This window comes from Pecten maximus, chromosome 7 (assembly GCF_902652985.1).
Source record: "Pecten maximus chromosome 7, xPecMax1.1, whole genome shotgun sequence".
Taxonomy (NCBI): domain Eukaryota; kingdom Metazoa; phylum Mollusca; class Bivalvia; order Pectinida; family Pectinidae; genus Pecten; species Pecten maximus.
Window position 1 is genome coordinate 29,142,884 of NC_047021.1, and position 15,410 is coordinate 29,158,293.

The following is a 15,410-nucleotide window of genomic DNA, read 5'->3' on the forward strand; positions in this document are numbered from 1 at the left end:
GGCATATACTTGCAAACTTTGTGCTAAGGATATCACATACAGAACTCTTTTGCTGACAAATGCTTTGCAACAATTAAACTATTCTTCGTAATGGACATCTTGAAATTACGAAATCATGAATTAAATACAGAAGTTTTACTGATAAGTTACGGTACATATAAATCAGTCATATCAGGTCAAAATAAGATTTGAAATGAGTGAGTTAATTAATATGGTGGGAGACTTGAGGATAGTGTTTTATTTGTCCACAGTGTGATGAGTGAGTTAATTAATATGGTGTGAGACTTGAGGATAGTGTTTTATTTGTCCACAGAGTGACGAGTGAGTTAATTAATATGGTGGGGGACTTGAGGATAGTGTTTTATTTGTCCACAGTGTGAAGACATTAGTAAGGTGGTATTTAAGAAATACAGAGGACTGCCGTACCTATATGATGATTTGGGAGATCCAAGATTGTCCATGTTCCCTAGTAACCTGGCCTACAAGAAAAGTGCAAGGGAGAAACTAACTGTGAAAACTCAGCTGTGCTCTACCAAATATACTCAAACAAGTGAGTTGATGTTAAAAATATACCTAAAAAAAGTGAGTTAATTCTCAAAATAAACCTCAAACAAGTGAGTTAATACTCAAAATATACCTAAAAAAAGTGAGTTAATTCTCAAAATAAAGCAAGTGCATAAATGCAATGATTGATGTATGAACTCAAAAAAAGTCAGTTAATACTACCTTTACTCAAACAAACAACTTCATACATCCAGATATATACTCAAACAAGTGTGTTTTTATGCCAAATATATCCAAACACTTTACTTAACTATCAATTAAAGTCAAATAAATGAGTTTACTTTCAAACCCAAATGAGTAAATTAGCTTTTCAAATACACTAAAAATATCAAACTTACCAAATATTGTATGCAAACATTTTAGCCCAAATTACATTTAAGTACCATTTTGAGCATTGTGCTAGATTATGATAATTGCACTACATTTATATATATGTTTACATACATTAAAATGAGTGTCACTTTCACTTTTTGAAGTTATATTAAACAAAAGAGTAGTAACCAAATGTCTTTGTTTCATTAGGTGACCTATTGGGCCTACTACAGTGGAAGCTTCCAGAAAACCAGCGACGCCTCCCTACAATACTAGATCAGTTCAGTCATATAGAGGGCGTAGAAATCATGAAGGTAGGTACGACTCTACATGTACTAGAATGTTATCAAAGTTATGTAAAGGTAGATGTTTCTAGGGGTTCCATTTTACCTTTTTTGGTGGGTAGAGTAAAATAGAAAAAAATACAATATAAAAATAGAAAATTGCATCCTCCAAACACATCCTCTCTTGTAGGGCTGTAACGATATATCGATACTACGATAAATGTTGTCGTACATAACCGCGATACGATACACGATACGTAAACTTGGTATCGCGATACCATACCTTAAATTACTTACTATAAACGAGTTGTCTCCCTTTGCACGCTCTCTTAAACCTACTACAAAAAGCAACATGGCCGAGAGGAGGAAACTTGCCTCACCACCTGCAACATTGAAGTCGCCCGTTTGGCGACAATTTCGATTCCCATATGAAACAGTTGACGGGAAAGAAACAGTAAACAAACATGTTTAAAGATTTAAACAAATTTAAACATTAAATTCTGGAAAGCAAAAATTATCTTATTGTTTTGTAATTTCGTGAAATCATTTTATGTATCGGATACATATCGTATCGTGGGTCCTGTATCATGATTCGTATCGTATCGTGAGGGAAAGTATCGTTACAGCCCTACTCTCTTGCTTAAAACTTTCAGTGATACTGAGAAAAAAATAAAAATAAAGAATGTTAATTAACCTTGAAAAAACGCCTTTATAACTTCTCGGTAACCTTCCCCGCTGTATTTCAGATAGATTTATATCAAAATTGGAAATCAGGAGATATAGAGAAACTGCATTGTAAGTTTATGGTCTGATACCATATTCAAAAAAATATCATGCCTGGTTGTAAGTCCACCCAGGTGTTTTGTTGATACAGTATCAAGTTTTAATCTACATGTATTATAGACAGAAAAAGAAAGAGACCCTGCATGCTTAACAACTTAATGTCAATGAAACACAAAATAGTGTATATTGTTATGTAACCTTGACCTTGCTCTTCAGTTCCTTCCAGATGTCCTTGACTCACTGTTTGCTATCATGACCGATGGCTGTGCTAATGAGGACACCAACACTTCCAAGGTGTTCCAAGTGCTGGTAAGATACTGTGATACAGTAGTCTCACATACGTTGCTGTGTGATTCCGTGGTTGCTAGGGATGGGATAGACAGGTCCCCTGTCATTAGAATATTAAAATTATAATTAAAATTGAGCTTTATGATTTTGGTCCCTTGGAATATGTCCCAAGTTTCAAACCAGGGGCAGATAATCTGGTATTAGAATTTAGCTTGGCAATTCTTAACAAAAAAAACTGGTGGCCATTTTAGGGATGGGATAAATCTCTCTCACAGCTGGCCAGCACGAGGCTTGTCCAGGCCCATGTAAGATTCTATTAATAGAAAATGAATATTAAGAAATTATAACAATGATTTATTTAAGTTTACCTGACAAAAAAGCAGTTTCAAATGAAAAATATTTTAATTAATTTTAAGGCTACTCAAGTCCTATGTGGTAAAAATTACAAGTGACTTTTAATTTTGCAAACTTGTCTGACTAAGACCATTTTTCCCTGACAGGTCTATGTACTACACCTCCTTAAGGACAGCCGGTTTGTCACATTCCTACCTGTACTAGAGAACTACCTCACTGACCAGTTCTCCTCGCCAGTAGTTCACAGGTATATACGACGGGTTGCACTGATCCTTTTTCAAATTTTGAGCTTCACTTAGGTCATTTGTTTCTTCAGCCATTAATTAAATTGTCTAAAATGTTTTTTAAAAATACCTTGGAGATAATTAACTTACACTATTAAAATGAGATTTATAAAGCAATCAATGTGTCACATGTATAGATATATCAATTAAGAAAGCTAAGTCTATTTTATATCACATGTATCATTTGTAAGGTAAAAGCACCTATAGATTTATAGTATAAACAGATAAAGCTGAATCAGGAATATAAAACTGCTCCACACAGCTGTTTTGTCCTTCTAGGCCTCATCAGTAATGCTAGGGGACACCACACAACTGTTTTGTCATTCTAGGCCTCATCAGTAATGCTATGGGGACACCACACAGCTGTTTTGTCCTTCTAGGCCTCATCAGTAATGCTATGGGGACACCACACAACGGTTTTGTCCTTCTAGGCCTCATCAGTAATGCTAGGGGACACCACACAGATGTTTCACCCCTCTAGGCCTCATCAGTAATGCTAGGGGACACCACACAACTGTTTTGTCATTCTAGTTCTCGTCAGTAATGCTAGGGGACACCACACAGCTGTTTTGTCCCTCTAGGCCTCATCAGTAATGCTAGGGGGACACCACACAGGTGTTTTGTCATTCTAGGCCTCATCAGTGATGCTATGGGGACACCACACAGATGTTCCGTCCTTCTAGGCCTCATCAGTAATGCTAGGGGGACACCACACAGCTGTTTTGTCCTTCTATGCCTCATCAGTAATGCTAGGGGGACACCACACAACGGTTTTGTCCTTCTATGCCTCATCAGTAATGCTAGGGGACACCACACAGCTGTTTTGTCCCTCTAGGCCTCATCAGTAATGCTAGGGGACACCACACAGCTGTTTTGTCCCTCTAGGCCTCATCAGTAATGCTAGGGGACACCACACAACGGTTTTGTCCCTCTAGGCCTCATCAGTAATGCTGGGGGACACCACACAGATGTTTCACCCCTCTAGGCCTCATCAGTAATGCTGGGGGACACCACACAGCTGTTTTGTCCTTCTAGGCCTCATCAGTAATGCTGGGGGACACCACACAGCTGTTTTGTCATTCTAGGCCTCATCAGTAATGCTGGGGGACACCACACAGATGTTCCGTCCTTCTAGTTCTCGTCAGTCATGCCAGGGGCTAAAATGTGGGAATCCAAAGGGGAAAATTAAGATGGGCTTTAAGTACTTTTAAAGTACAGCAAGGGAGATGGAGTAACACCATAAGTTAATAAATGCCCTGTCTTTGATATTGAATGATTTAATAAAATAACATACCAATGGATGATGACAACTTTTGTGATTACAGAGACATGCTAAAGTGCTTTGCTGAAGGGATACATTCCTACTGTGACGGTGGGAACTTCTCTGTGTCCCTGTGTTTGAAGGTAATATTTATCTTCTAGTTCAGTTGTCACTTCAAAAATCTTTTGTCTTGTCCATCCTCCGTATATTTTTTATGAAATAACAGAATTGTATTTTAAAGAATGGAAGATTCTGGAAGATAAATATCAATAACAAAGCATTTAATCTCTTAATAAAAAATTTAACATATGTATTTTGAAGGAATGGAAGAAATTTTAAGATACAAGTGTATATATACTTTAAAAGAATGAACTATGTTATGTAGTTTAACATTTTTTGACAGGTGTTAGAACAGATACTGCGGTTCGTGGTACGATCAAGGGAACTACAGCTCAGGTATGTAGCTATAATCTTAGACAGTCAGTAGTGTAAACCTTTCTCTTTTTATAACTAAGCATTTCAGCAAACTGGAACTTAATGATTGATAGCGTGAGAAAACATCAACATGGGGAAAATTTAGATAATACCCAATGTAATTGACCTGATATTAAAAGTAAAACTTGATCAGGTTTAATATGAACTACACATCCATCAGCTATCATATACGGCTGAGTGAAACATTCTCAAACTTGATTATTGCTGTAATGTTTGTAAGTGAATTCTGGGGCTTGTTCATTTATACAGACGAACCAGGTTTTAGGTTGTTAAATGTAAAATTTGAAACAAATATCTTGACGGACCTGCAGATGTTAATTTAGGCCTTGGACGTCTTTGTCAAGGCTTGTCTGAAAACAATATAAAATCACCAGGTCGTCTAAATTTCATAAGCATACAACTCTGGTCCATCCGTTTAGACTGCAAAAACGAAAACGGCCCAAGTTAGGGGTAGTTATAAGAAGGTCCTTTATAGGAAGGGAAGTAACTCTTGCTGCATGACCTTCACAATAAATAAATTTTCTGTTTTTCACTGGTAAAGAGACATCCGAGCTATTGAATTAATGGATGGCTAAAATAATGAATAAGGTGACAAGGTTCTTGATGGACAAGACATGTCTAATACGGGAGATTTTGATTCCCAGGTAATGGGTACTTTAAAACTATTTCTGATAACATTGGTTTATGTGTTAACAGCCTCGGCAGTGGGAACGAGATGGATTTCAAGAAGAATCTACAGGACCTGTTTACTAAGATGGGAGAGCTGGTATCTCGTAACAATGACAGGACAAAGATATCCCAGGTCGGTCTTAGATTAAAACCTTAATATGTACAGGCCTGGAATGATATTAAGACTAAAAGAGAAAGTAATACAAGAGATTCAAAATGTGTACTAGACAAAAGCTGTATTGTTAGAAATGGAGGACAGCTTTTGGCCAAGTATTATTGACTTCATCATTTGTATTAAAAGTATCTAGACATATGTACTGTATGTCGTTAGTAATGGTATGTACTGTCAGTTTGTGGTTATTGATGTTTTTGGTAAAATAATAACTTGTGATTACAGATGGCTCTGTTGAGTAACTTACACTGTGTATACCGACCCTTACGGACTGTACTGACCCTACGGGAGATGGCCGAGCTCATCGTCATGGTTATCACAAGAATGCCCAAGTCTAAGGAGCTGCCAGAGGATGTACAGCGGAACAAACTAGAATTTATACAGGAAACTGTTAACTCCGAACTTTTCCAGGCAGATGGTATGTGTTGATGAAGTGTTAACAGTAGAAGTTATTAATTTACAGTGTTTCTGGTTAAATGATCTGAATAATCATAGATGTTAATTGTTATGAGTGTAGGTAATTTGCTCCTTCTTTATGTGAAAGTTGTCCTGGGGAAAATCAGCTTCATATTTCAAGGGGCCGCGGTGGCCGAGTGGTTAAGGTGTACCGACACTTTATCACTAGCCCTCCACCTCTGGGTTGCGAGTTCGAAACCTACGTGGGGCAGTTGCCAGGTACTGATCGTAGGCTGGTGGTTTTTCTCCGGGTACTCCAGCTTTCCTCCACCTCCTAAACCTGGCACGTCCTTAAATGACCCTGTCTGTTAATAGGACGTTAAACAAAAACAAACAAACAAACAAACCTTATATTTCACTGTCAGTGGTGAAAGGGAATGAATTGGGTGGTACACAGTACTTAATAATGGTTTTTGTTAGAGTTTTCTTGTTTGAGATGAGCTGCAATGAAATACTATATTACAATGATGTTTATATTGTAGAATCTCGCAGCATCATCCTACCTCTGTGTCTGAGTCAGATCAAGTACTGTATGATAGAAAAGTTCATGCTGCCACAAGTCACCAGTATCCTTGGTGACATCCTCAACAATGTGTTCCAGATGAAACAGGTAATCATGAAAATAATGTCAAAAGAAATTATCAGGCTTATTCCATACCTGTCATAGTTTTACAAAGCAAAACACAAAATGATGTTACATAGTAAACAAATTAAATTTTCTTGAGAATCTCTTACATGGAATGAACTATATACTATATAACCCCTTTGTGGTAAACTTCAATATTTGACAAGTTATGGTTTTAATTACAAGCGGCAAAAAGGATCAAGATCTCGACCACGGGTAAGTTATACTGCAAGTCTTGGTACCTTCACATAACTGGATTATCTCCCCTGGTCAGCTCACATTTCCAGACAAACTGTGTCTTTGTATGCACATATTTTATGGAAACTACTGTACAATTCTCTTGTTATGTCTGTGATAATTCCTTAGTCTCCTCACACTCACAGAGAATGGAGATCACTTAGATGTATTGATGTTGTCTTTTGTATAGATCTCTTCATACAAGTCCAGAATGTCGAGGATTACTTTTAAAAATTATCCTGGTGCCGCTGATCTTGTCTGTCTGTCAGCTGGCATTTTACACCAGACGATTTCACTTTTCTCATAAAAACTTAATACTCTTATGCTATGTAGATGGTATTTATTCAGTCTATTCAGTGTATTAAGCACTTACCATATTGACTATACAGATCCTGCATTACAGTGTGTTATAGGACCCTGTAGTATTGAATGTAATCTCAGCTTTCATGTTAAGTGAATATTTTCTCAAATAATTTCACTGTGACCATCTCTTTTACTTAGCATCTTGCATGACTCAGCCCTCTACAAAATGGTCTTCATGTATCCCATCTGACACACAATGTGTTACTGGATTACATATTGCATGTGGAACGTTAACGTGTAATGTTTCATTTATTTGTTTATTTATTTACGGGTTTTACTTCGGCTATTTAATGTGTCCATTTTAACAGGTTTTTATATAACTTGACATATTGGTACAAAGATATGTGGAAAATATGGTTGTTAATTAAAATCATTCTTTGGTATAAGGTCTGTCCATAATGACACTTTCTTATGTTTTCATATCATACATATTTTCCCCATTTAATTCAGGCTCGATAAATTCATTTGCAGGATACTAAAGTTGGTATTGATAATTAAATAAAATCTATATAACTGACAAGGCTAGTCTGGTAACCATTACCTGTGATTTAAACCATAAGGGTAGCCTAGTTACCATTACCAGTGATTTACACCATAAGGCCTAGGGTAGCCTAGTAACCATTACCAGTGATTTACACCATAAGGGTAGCCTAGTTACCATTACCAGTGATTTACACAATAAGGGTAGCCTAGTAACCATATCCTGTGATTTACACCATAAGGGTAGCCTAGTAACCATTACCAGTGATTTACACCATAAGGGTAGCCTAGTAACCATTACCTGTGATTTACACTATAAGGGTAGCCTAGTAACCATTACCTGTGATTTACACCATAAGGGAAGCCTAGTAACCATTACCAGTGATTTACACCATAAGGCCTAGGGTAGCCTAGTAACCATTACCAGTGATTTACACCATAAGGGTAGCCTAGTTACCATTACCAGTGATTTACACAATAAGGGTAGCCTAGTAACCATATCCTGTGATTTACACCATAAGGGTAGCCTCAGTAACCATACCAGTTGATTTACATCATAAGGGTAGACTAGTAACCATTACCCTGTGATTTACACCATAAGGGTATACCTTGATTTAACATGTGCATAATTCCTGTATTTACACCAAAGGGTAGTAGTACATTACAGTATTTAATGTGTGTCATTTGTATTATCACCATAAAGGTAAATTCGTGATTACAAAATGTAGCCTGTAGCCCGTGATTCATAGGTACTAGTACTTACTGGATTTACACCATAGGGAGCTTTACATTTGTGTTTAACACCATAATACCTATACATATCTGTGATTAATTAAGGTTGCCATAGTAACCATACCATGTCTATTCACTAGTAGCCTAGTACCATTATTGACATAAGGTGCCTAGACCATATCCTGTGTTTGACCCATAGGTAGTAGTAACCTTAATGTGATTCACTTTTAGTGCTTAACCATACATGATTTACCATAATACTATTTACATGTGACCTCTGATTTACACATAGGGTAGCCTGTACCATCCTGATTACAAAAGTGGTACTTAACATACGTGATTACACCATGGACTGTAACCAATGTGTTACACTAAGGGTAGCCTAGTAACCATTACCTGTGATTTACACCATAAGGGTAGCCTAGTAACCATTACCAGTGATTACACCATAAGGGTAGCCTAGTAACCATTACCTGTGATTTACACCATAAGGGTAGCCTAGTAACCATTACCTGTGATTTACACAATAAGGTAGCCTAGTAACCATTACCTGTGATTTACACCATAAGGGTAGCCTATTACCATTACCTGTGATTTACACCATAAGGGTAGCCTAGTAACCATATCCTGTGATTTACACCATAAGGGTAGCCTAGTAACCATTACCTGTGATTTACACCATAAGGGTAGCCTAGTAACCATTACCTGTGATTTACACCATAAGGGTAGCCTAGTAACCATTACCTGTGATTTACACCATAAGGGTAGCCTAGTAACCATTACCTGTGATTTACACCATAAGGGTAGCCTAGTAACCATTACCTGTGATTTACACCATAAGGGTAGCCTAGTAACCATTACCTGTGATTTACACCATAAGGGTAGCCTAGTAACCATATCCTGTGATTTACACCATAAGGGTAGCCTAGTAACCATTACCTGTGATTTACACCATAAGGGTAGCCTAGTAACCATTACCTGTGATTTACACCATAAGGGTAGCCTAGTAACCATTACCTGTGATTTACACCATAAGGGTAGCCTAGTAACCATTACCTGTGATTTACACCATAAGGGTAGCCTAGTAACCATTACCTGTGATTTACACCATAAGGGTAGCCTAGTAACCATTACCTGTGATTTACACCATAAGGGTAGCCTAGTAACCATTACCTGTGATTTACACCATAAGGGTAGCCTAGTAACCATTACCTGTGATTTACACCATAAGGGTAGCCTAGTAACCATATCCTGTGATTTACACCATAAGGGTAGCCTAGTAACCATATCCTGTGATTTACACCATAAGGGTAGCCTAGTAACCATTACCTGTGATTTACACCATAAGGGTAGCCTAGTAACCATTACCTGTGATTTACACCATAAGGGTAGCCTAGTAACCATTACCTGTGATTTACACCATAAGGGTAGCCTAGTAACCATTACCTGTGATTTACACCATAAGGGTAGCCTAGTAACCATTACCAGTGATTTACACCATAAGGGTAGCCTAGTAACCATTACCTGTGATTTACACCATAAGGGTAGCCTAGTAACCATTACCTGTGATTTACACCATAAGGGTAGCCTAGTAACCATTACCTGTGATTTACACCATAAGGGTAGCCTAGTAACCATTACCTGTGATTTACACCATAAGGGTAGCCTAGTAACCATTATCCTGTGATTTACACCATAAGGGTAGCCTAGTAACCATTACCTGTGATTTACACTACAATGGTAGCCTAGTAACCATTACCTGTGATTTACACCATAAGGGTAGCCTAGTAACCATATCCTGTGATTTACACCATAAGGGTAGCCTAGTAACCATTACCTGTGATTTACACCATAAGGGTAGCCTAGTAACCATTACCTGTGATTTACACCATAAGGGTAGCCTAGTAACCATTACCTGTGATTTACACCATAAGGGTAGCCTGGTAACCATTACCTGTGATTTACACCATAAGGGTAGCCTAGTAACCATATCCTGTGATTTACACCATAAGGGTAGCCTAGTAACCATTACCTGTGATTTACACCATAAGGGTAGCCTAGTAACCATATCCTGTGATTTACACCATAAGGGTAGCCTAGTAACCATTAACTGTGATTTACACCATAAGGGTAGCCTAGTAACCATTACCTGTGATTTACACCATAAGGGTAGCCTAGTAACCATATCCTGTGATTTATACCATATTGGTAGCCTAGTAACAATTACCAGTGATTTACACCATAAGGGTAGCCTAGTAACCATTACCTGTGATTTACACCATAAGGGTAGCCTAGGGTAGCACACCACAGTGATTACACCATAAGGGGCCATAGTAACATTACCTGTGATTACCTATACCTATAATTGGTATATTCAGTATGAAGTAGTACATACAGGCTTCACATTTATTAAACAAAAATCAATAAATTGGTTCCGGATTTTAAATATCCGGATTTTCCGAACGTGTGTTTACACAGGAAATTTAGTTTTGCCTACAGGCCAAAATGGCAGCCCCACAGAAAAGGTAGATAGCGGAAAAACTTAATTTACAACATATGTCCAAACAAGATTAATTCTTGTCTTTGGGATAGAGATATTTAATTTTAAATAGGTTTCAGGAAAAAAATTGTGTAGAGAATTGTGCCATTTTGGGTCAAATATCATAATATTTTGCAATTTTTGAGAATTTTTTAAGCTGTTACCATGGTATTCACAGCTCTAAAAATCACAGAAAATATCAGTTTACTTATCCTTCAGAGCTCTATTAAAATTGCAAATGTTGTACAGATTTCAAATATATATACTTTATTAGAGGTTATATGTAAGGTTAACTGGCAATGTTTACATATCTAAAACATGTGCCATATTTTTCAGAATTTGGCATTTTTACTGTACACTGCTACCTAGAAACCATTACCTGTGATTTACACCATAAGGGTAGCCTAGTAACCATATCCTGTGATTTATACCATATGGGTAGCCTAGTAACAATTACCAGTGATTTACACCATAAGGGTAGCCTAGTAACCATTACCTGTGATTTACACCATAAGGGTAGCCTAGTAACCATATCCTGTGATTTACACCATAAGGGTAGCCTAGTAACCATTACCTGTGATTTACACCATAAGGGTAGCCTAGTAACCATTACCTGTGATTTACACCATAAGGAAGCCTAGTAACCATTACCTGTGATTTACACAATAAGGGTAGCCTAGTAACCATTACCTGTGATTTACACAATAAGGGTAGCCTAGTAACCATTACCTGTGATTTACACCATAAGGGTAGCCTGGTAACCATTACCTGTGATTTACACCATAAGGGTAGGCTAGTAACCATTACCAGTGATTTACACCATAAGGATAGTCTGGTAACCATTACCAGTGATTTACACCATAAGGGTAGTCTGGTAACCATATCCTGTGATTTACACCATAAGGGTAGCCTAGTAACCATTACCTGTGATTTACACCATAAGGGTAGTCTAGTAACCATTACCTGTTATTTACACCATAAGGGTAGTCTGGTAACCATTACCAGTGATTTACACCATAAGGGTAGCCTAGTAATCATTACCTGTGATTTACACCATAAGGGTAGCCTAGTAACCATTACCTGTGATTTACACCATAAGGGTAGCCTGGTAACCATTACCTGTGATTTACACAATAAGGGTAGCCTGGTAACCATTACCTGTGATTTACACCATAAGGGTAGCCTAGTAACCATTACCTGTGATTTACACCATAAGTGAAGCCTAGTAACCATTACCTGTGATTTACACCATAAGGGTAGCCTAGTAACCATTACCTGTGATTTACACCATAAGGGTAGCCTAGTAACCATTACCAGTGATTTACACCATAAGCGTAGCCTAGTAACCATTACCTGTGATTTACACCATAAGGGTAGCCTATTTACCATTACCTGTGATTTACACCATAAGGGTAGCCTAGTAACCATATCCTGTGATTTACACCATAAGGGTAGCCTAGTAACCATTACCAGTGATTTACACCATAAGGGTAGCCTAGTAACCATTACCTGTGATTTACACCATAAGGGTAGCCTAGTAACCATTACCTGTGATTTACACCATAAGGGTAGCCTAGTAACCATTACCAGTGATTTACACCATAAGGGTAGCCTAGTAACCATTACCTGTGATTTACACCATAAGGGTAGCCTAGTAACCATTACCTGTGATTTACACCATAAGGGTAGCCTAGTAACCATATCCTGTGATTTACACCATAAGGGTAGCCTAGTAACCATTACCAGTGATTTACACCATAAGGGTAGCCTAGTAACCATTACCTGTGATTTACACCATAAGGGTAGCCTATTTACCATTACCTGTGATTTACACCATAAGGGTAGCCTAGTAACCATTACCTGTGATTTACACCATAAGGGTAGCCTAGTAACCATTAACTGTGATTTACACAATAAGGGTAGCCTAGTAACCATTACCAGTGATTTACACCATAAGGGTAGCCTAGTAACCATTACCTGTGATTTACACCATAAGGGTAGCCTAGTAACCATATCCTGTGATTTACACCATAAGGGTAGCCTAGTAACCAATACCTGTGATTTACACCATAAGGGAAGCCTAGTAACCATTACCTGTGATTTACACCATAAGGGTAGCCTAGTAACCATTACCTGTGATTTACACTACAATGGTAGCCTAGTAACCATTACCTGTGATTTACACCATAAGGGTAGCCTTGTAACCATTACCTGTGATTTACACAATAAGGGTAGCCTAGTAACCATTACCAGTGATTTACACCATAAGGGTAGCCTATAGTAACCATTACCTGTGATTTACACCATAAGGGTAGCCTAGTAACCATATCCTGTGATTTACAGAAGCGGTGTATGCAGCAGGACATGAAGACGATGGTGCTGAGTGTGTTTGAGGTGATACTACAGACAGTTCTAGCCCTTACAGAGAAATCAGTCCTATCTTTACACCATCAGGTATGTCACATTCTATTTTTATTCCCCCTCCCACCCCATTACCTCCACCTTCCCCCATTTTCCCCAATCAACCACTCCCCATATATCCTTCTATCTCTACACTGGACACCTTCCCCTCTCCAAATCTCCTCATACCCATACCTTTTGGTTATATTTTCCTTCTTACATAATTTCATTCCCTATCCCCTACCCCACTGACCCCTATCCACTACCCCACTGACCCCTATCCACTACCCCACTAACCCCTATCCCCTACCCCACTAACCCCTATCCCCTACCCCACTAACCCCTATCCCCTACCCCACTAACCCCTATCCCCTATCTCACTAACCCTTATCCCCTACTCCACTAGCCCCTATCCCCTACCACCTACCCACTGACCCCTATTCCCTACTCCACTAGCCCCTATCCCGTACTCCACTCATCCCTATTCCCTACTCCACTAGCCCCTATCCCCTACTCCACTAGCCCCTAGCCCCTACCACCTACCCCACTAACTCCTTCCCCACTGATCCCTATCCCACTGATCCCTATCCCCTACTGCACTAACCCCTATCCCCTACTCCACTAGTCCCTATCCCCTACCATCTACCCCACTAACTCCTTCCCCACTATTCCCTATACCCTACTCCACTAGCCCCTATCCCTACCATCTACCCCACTAACTCCTTCCCCCACTAATCCCTATACCCTACTCCACTAGCCCCTATCCCCTACCATCTACCCCACTAACTCCTTCCCCACTAATCCCTATCCCCTACTCCACTAGCCCCTATCCCCTACCACCTACCCCACTAACTCCTTCCCCACTAATCCCTATACCCTACTTCACTAACACTTCTCAACTAAATAACTAACTAATGAGGATATGTATGTAGCACATAGGCTCGACATGTTCCTGCGACCTAGAATGAAAAATTAACCCCGGGGTCAGGTCCCTAGATCACTTTTTATGATGAATATGGTCAGACCCTGGGGTAAATTTTTCATTCTGGGTCATACGAATGTGTCAATTCCCAATAGTATGTAGTAATAACCTTGGCCCCAGACAAAAATTTTGCATGGCAGTAATTGTGGTTTAAAAAAGGGAAGGCAATTTTAAAGGCTTCTGGTTAATAACATGTGGTTCTGCCTAATAATTCACATTAGTACAGTTCACAAGAGAATGAAGCCATTCAGATGTAGTTTGATGTCGGTTCACTGTAATATTGAGTAAAAACAATGTATAGGCATGTTTGTACCCGACTGATGTTGTATCGTGGGCTTTAATCCACTAACCTGTGGTGTTTGTTACTCTAACTTTTCATCATGGATTATATATCTGATCTACAAATAAAAGATCTGACTTCAAATTCTGTAAAAAAAACTTTAACTATCTTACAAAACGTTCCATGTCATTTGGGTTATTTTCATTTGAAACAAATTTTAGATAATTTATCATAAGAATATTTTTTAAACATTCATGATTTTCAGTTATTGTTTTGGATGTTTATTTTAAATATTTATTGTTGAATTTTTGGTGTGTCTGTACAACATTTAAGTGAGTAAAGTGTAATTGGATTCAGGAATTCCATCTTTGTAAATATGGCATTTACCAGGTATTGAGTTTCTGTTAATTACAGAAAGCTATATCAAACCAATGTATTACTCATAATTATTTCTATCTTAAACAACAAATAATGAGGTCAGTATGACGGTCAGTTTTGACCAGTTTTACTATACAACCAATACAGAAAGGATTACTATGTATGATGCGTGCTCAAAAAAGTTGCTCACATTGAGTTTGTAACATGTTACTAACACAAAACGGGGGCAGTACATTGTCAGAAGCATGAACAAAGATAACACAATAACTGTTTCTATCCAGTCCATTCCGGAGAAGTCAGAGACCGAGCCAAAATCTCCCTCACCTCGGAAAAGGATGTTCCCTGTTAGAACTTCTTCAAACTTAGTTGATAGACAAAGACCAGAAAAATATAATGATTATCGACCGAAATCAGAATTTGAGCCAATCAAGTGGAAAGTATGAAGGTTTATTATGGTCCTGTACAATCATAT

The 15,410-nt window shown here is 38.3% G+C and overlaps 1 protein-coding gene across 8 annotated transcripts in view; it reads left to right on the forward strand.

The window, feature by feature from the left end:
- Positions 1-15,410, forward strand: part of LOC117330492 (dedicator of cytokinesis protein 3-like) — a 181,857-nt gene that overhangs the window by 80,724 nt on the left and 85,723 nt on the right. For 5 of the 8 annotated variants that reach the window (XM_033888798.1, XM_033888802.1, XM_033888799.1 and 2 more), the window contains 12 exons: positions 376-550; positions 1,087-1,190; positions 2,160-2,252; positions 2,732-2,832; positions 4,195-4,273; positions 4,534-4,586; positions 5,322-5,427; positions 5,692-5,884; positions 6,405-6,532; positions 6,734-6,763; positions 13,242-13,352; positions 15,220-15,375. In XM_033888798.1, coding sequence (XP_033744689.1) covers positions 376-550; positions 1,087-1,190; positions 2,160-2,252; positions 2,732-2,832; positions 4,195-4,273; positions 4,534-4,586; positions 5,322-5,427; positions 5,692-5,884; positions 6,405-6,532; positions 6,734-6,763; positions 13,242-13,352; positions 15,220-15,375 — 1,329 coding nt within the window. The remainder of the gene's footprint in view (positions 1-375; positions 551-1,086; positions 1,191-2,159; positions 2,253-2,731; positions 2,833-4,194; positions 4,274-4,533; positions 4,587-5,321; positions 5,428-5,691; positions 5,885-6,404; positions 6,533-6,733; positions 6,764-13,241; positions 13,353-15,219; positions 15,376-15,410) is intronic. The other 3 variants (XM_033888801.1, XM_033888803.1, XM_033888800.1) reach the window with 2 other exon arrangements.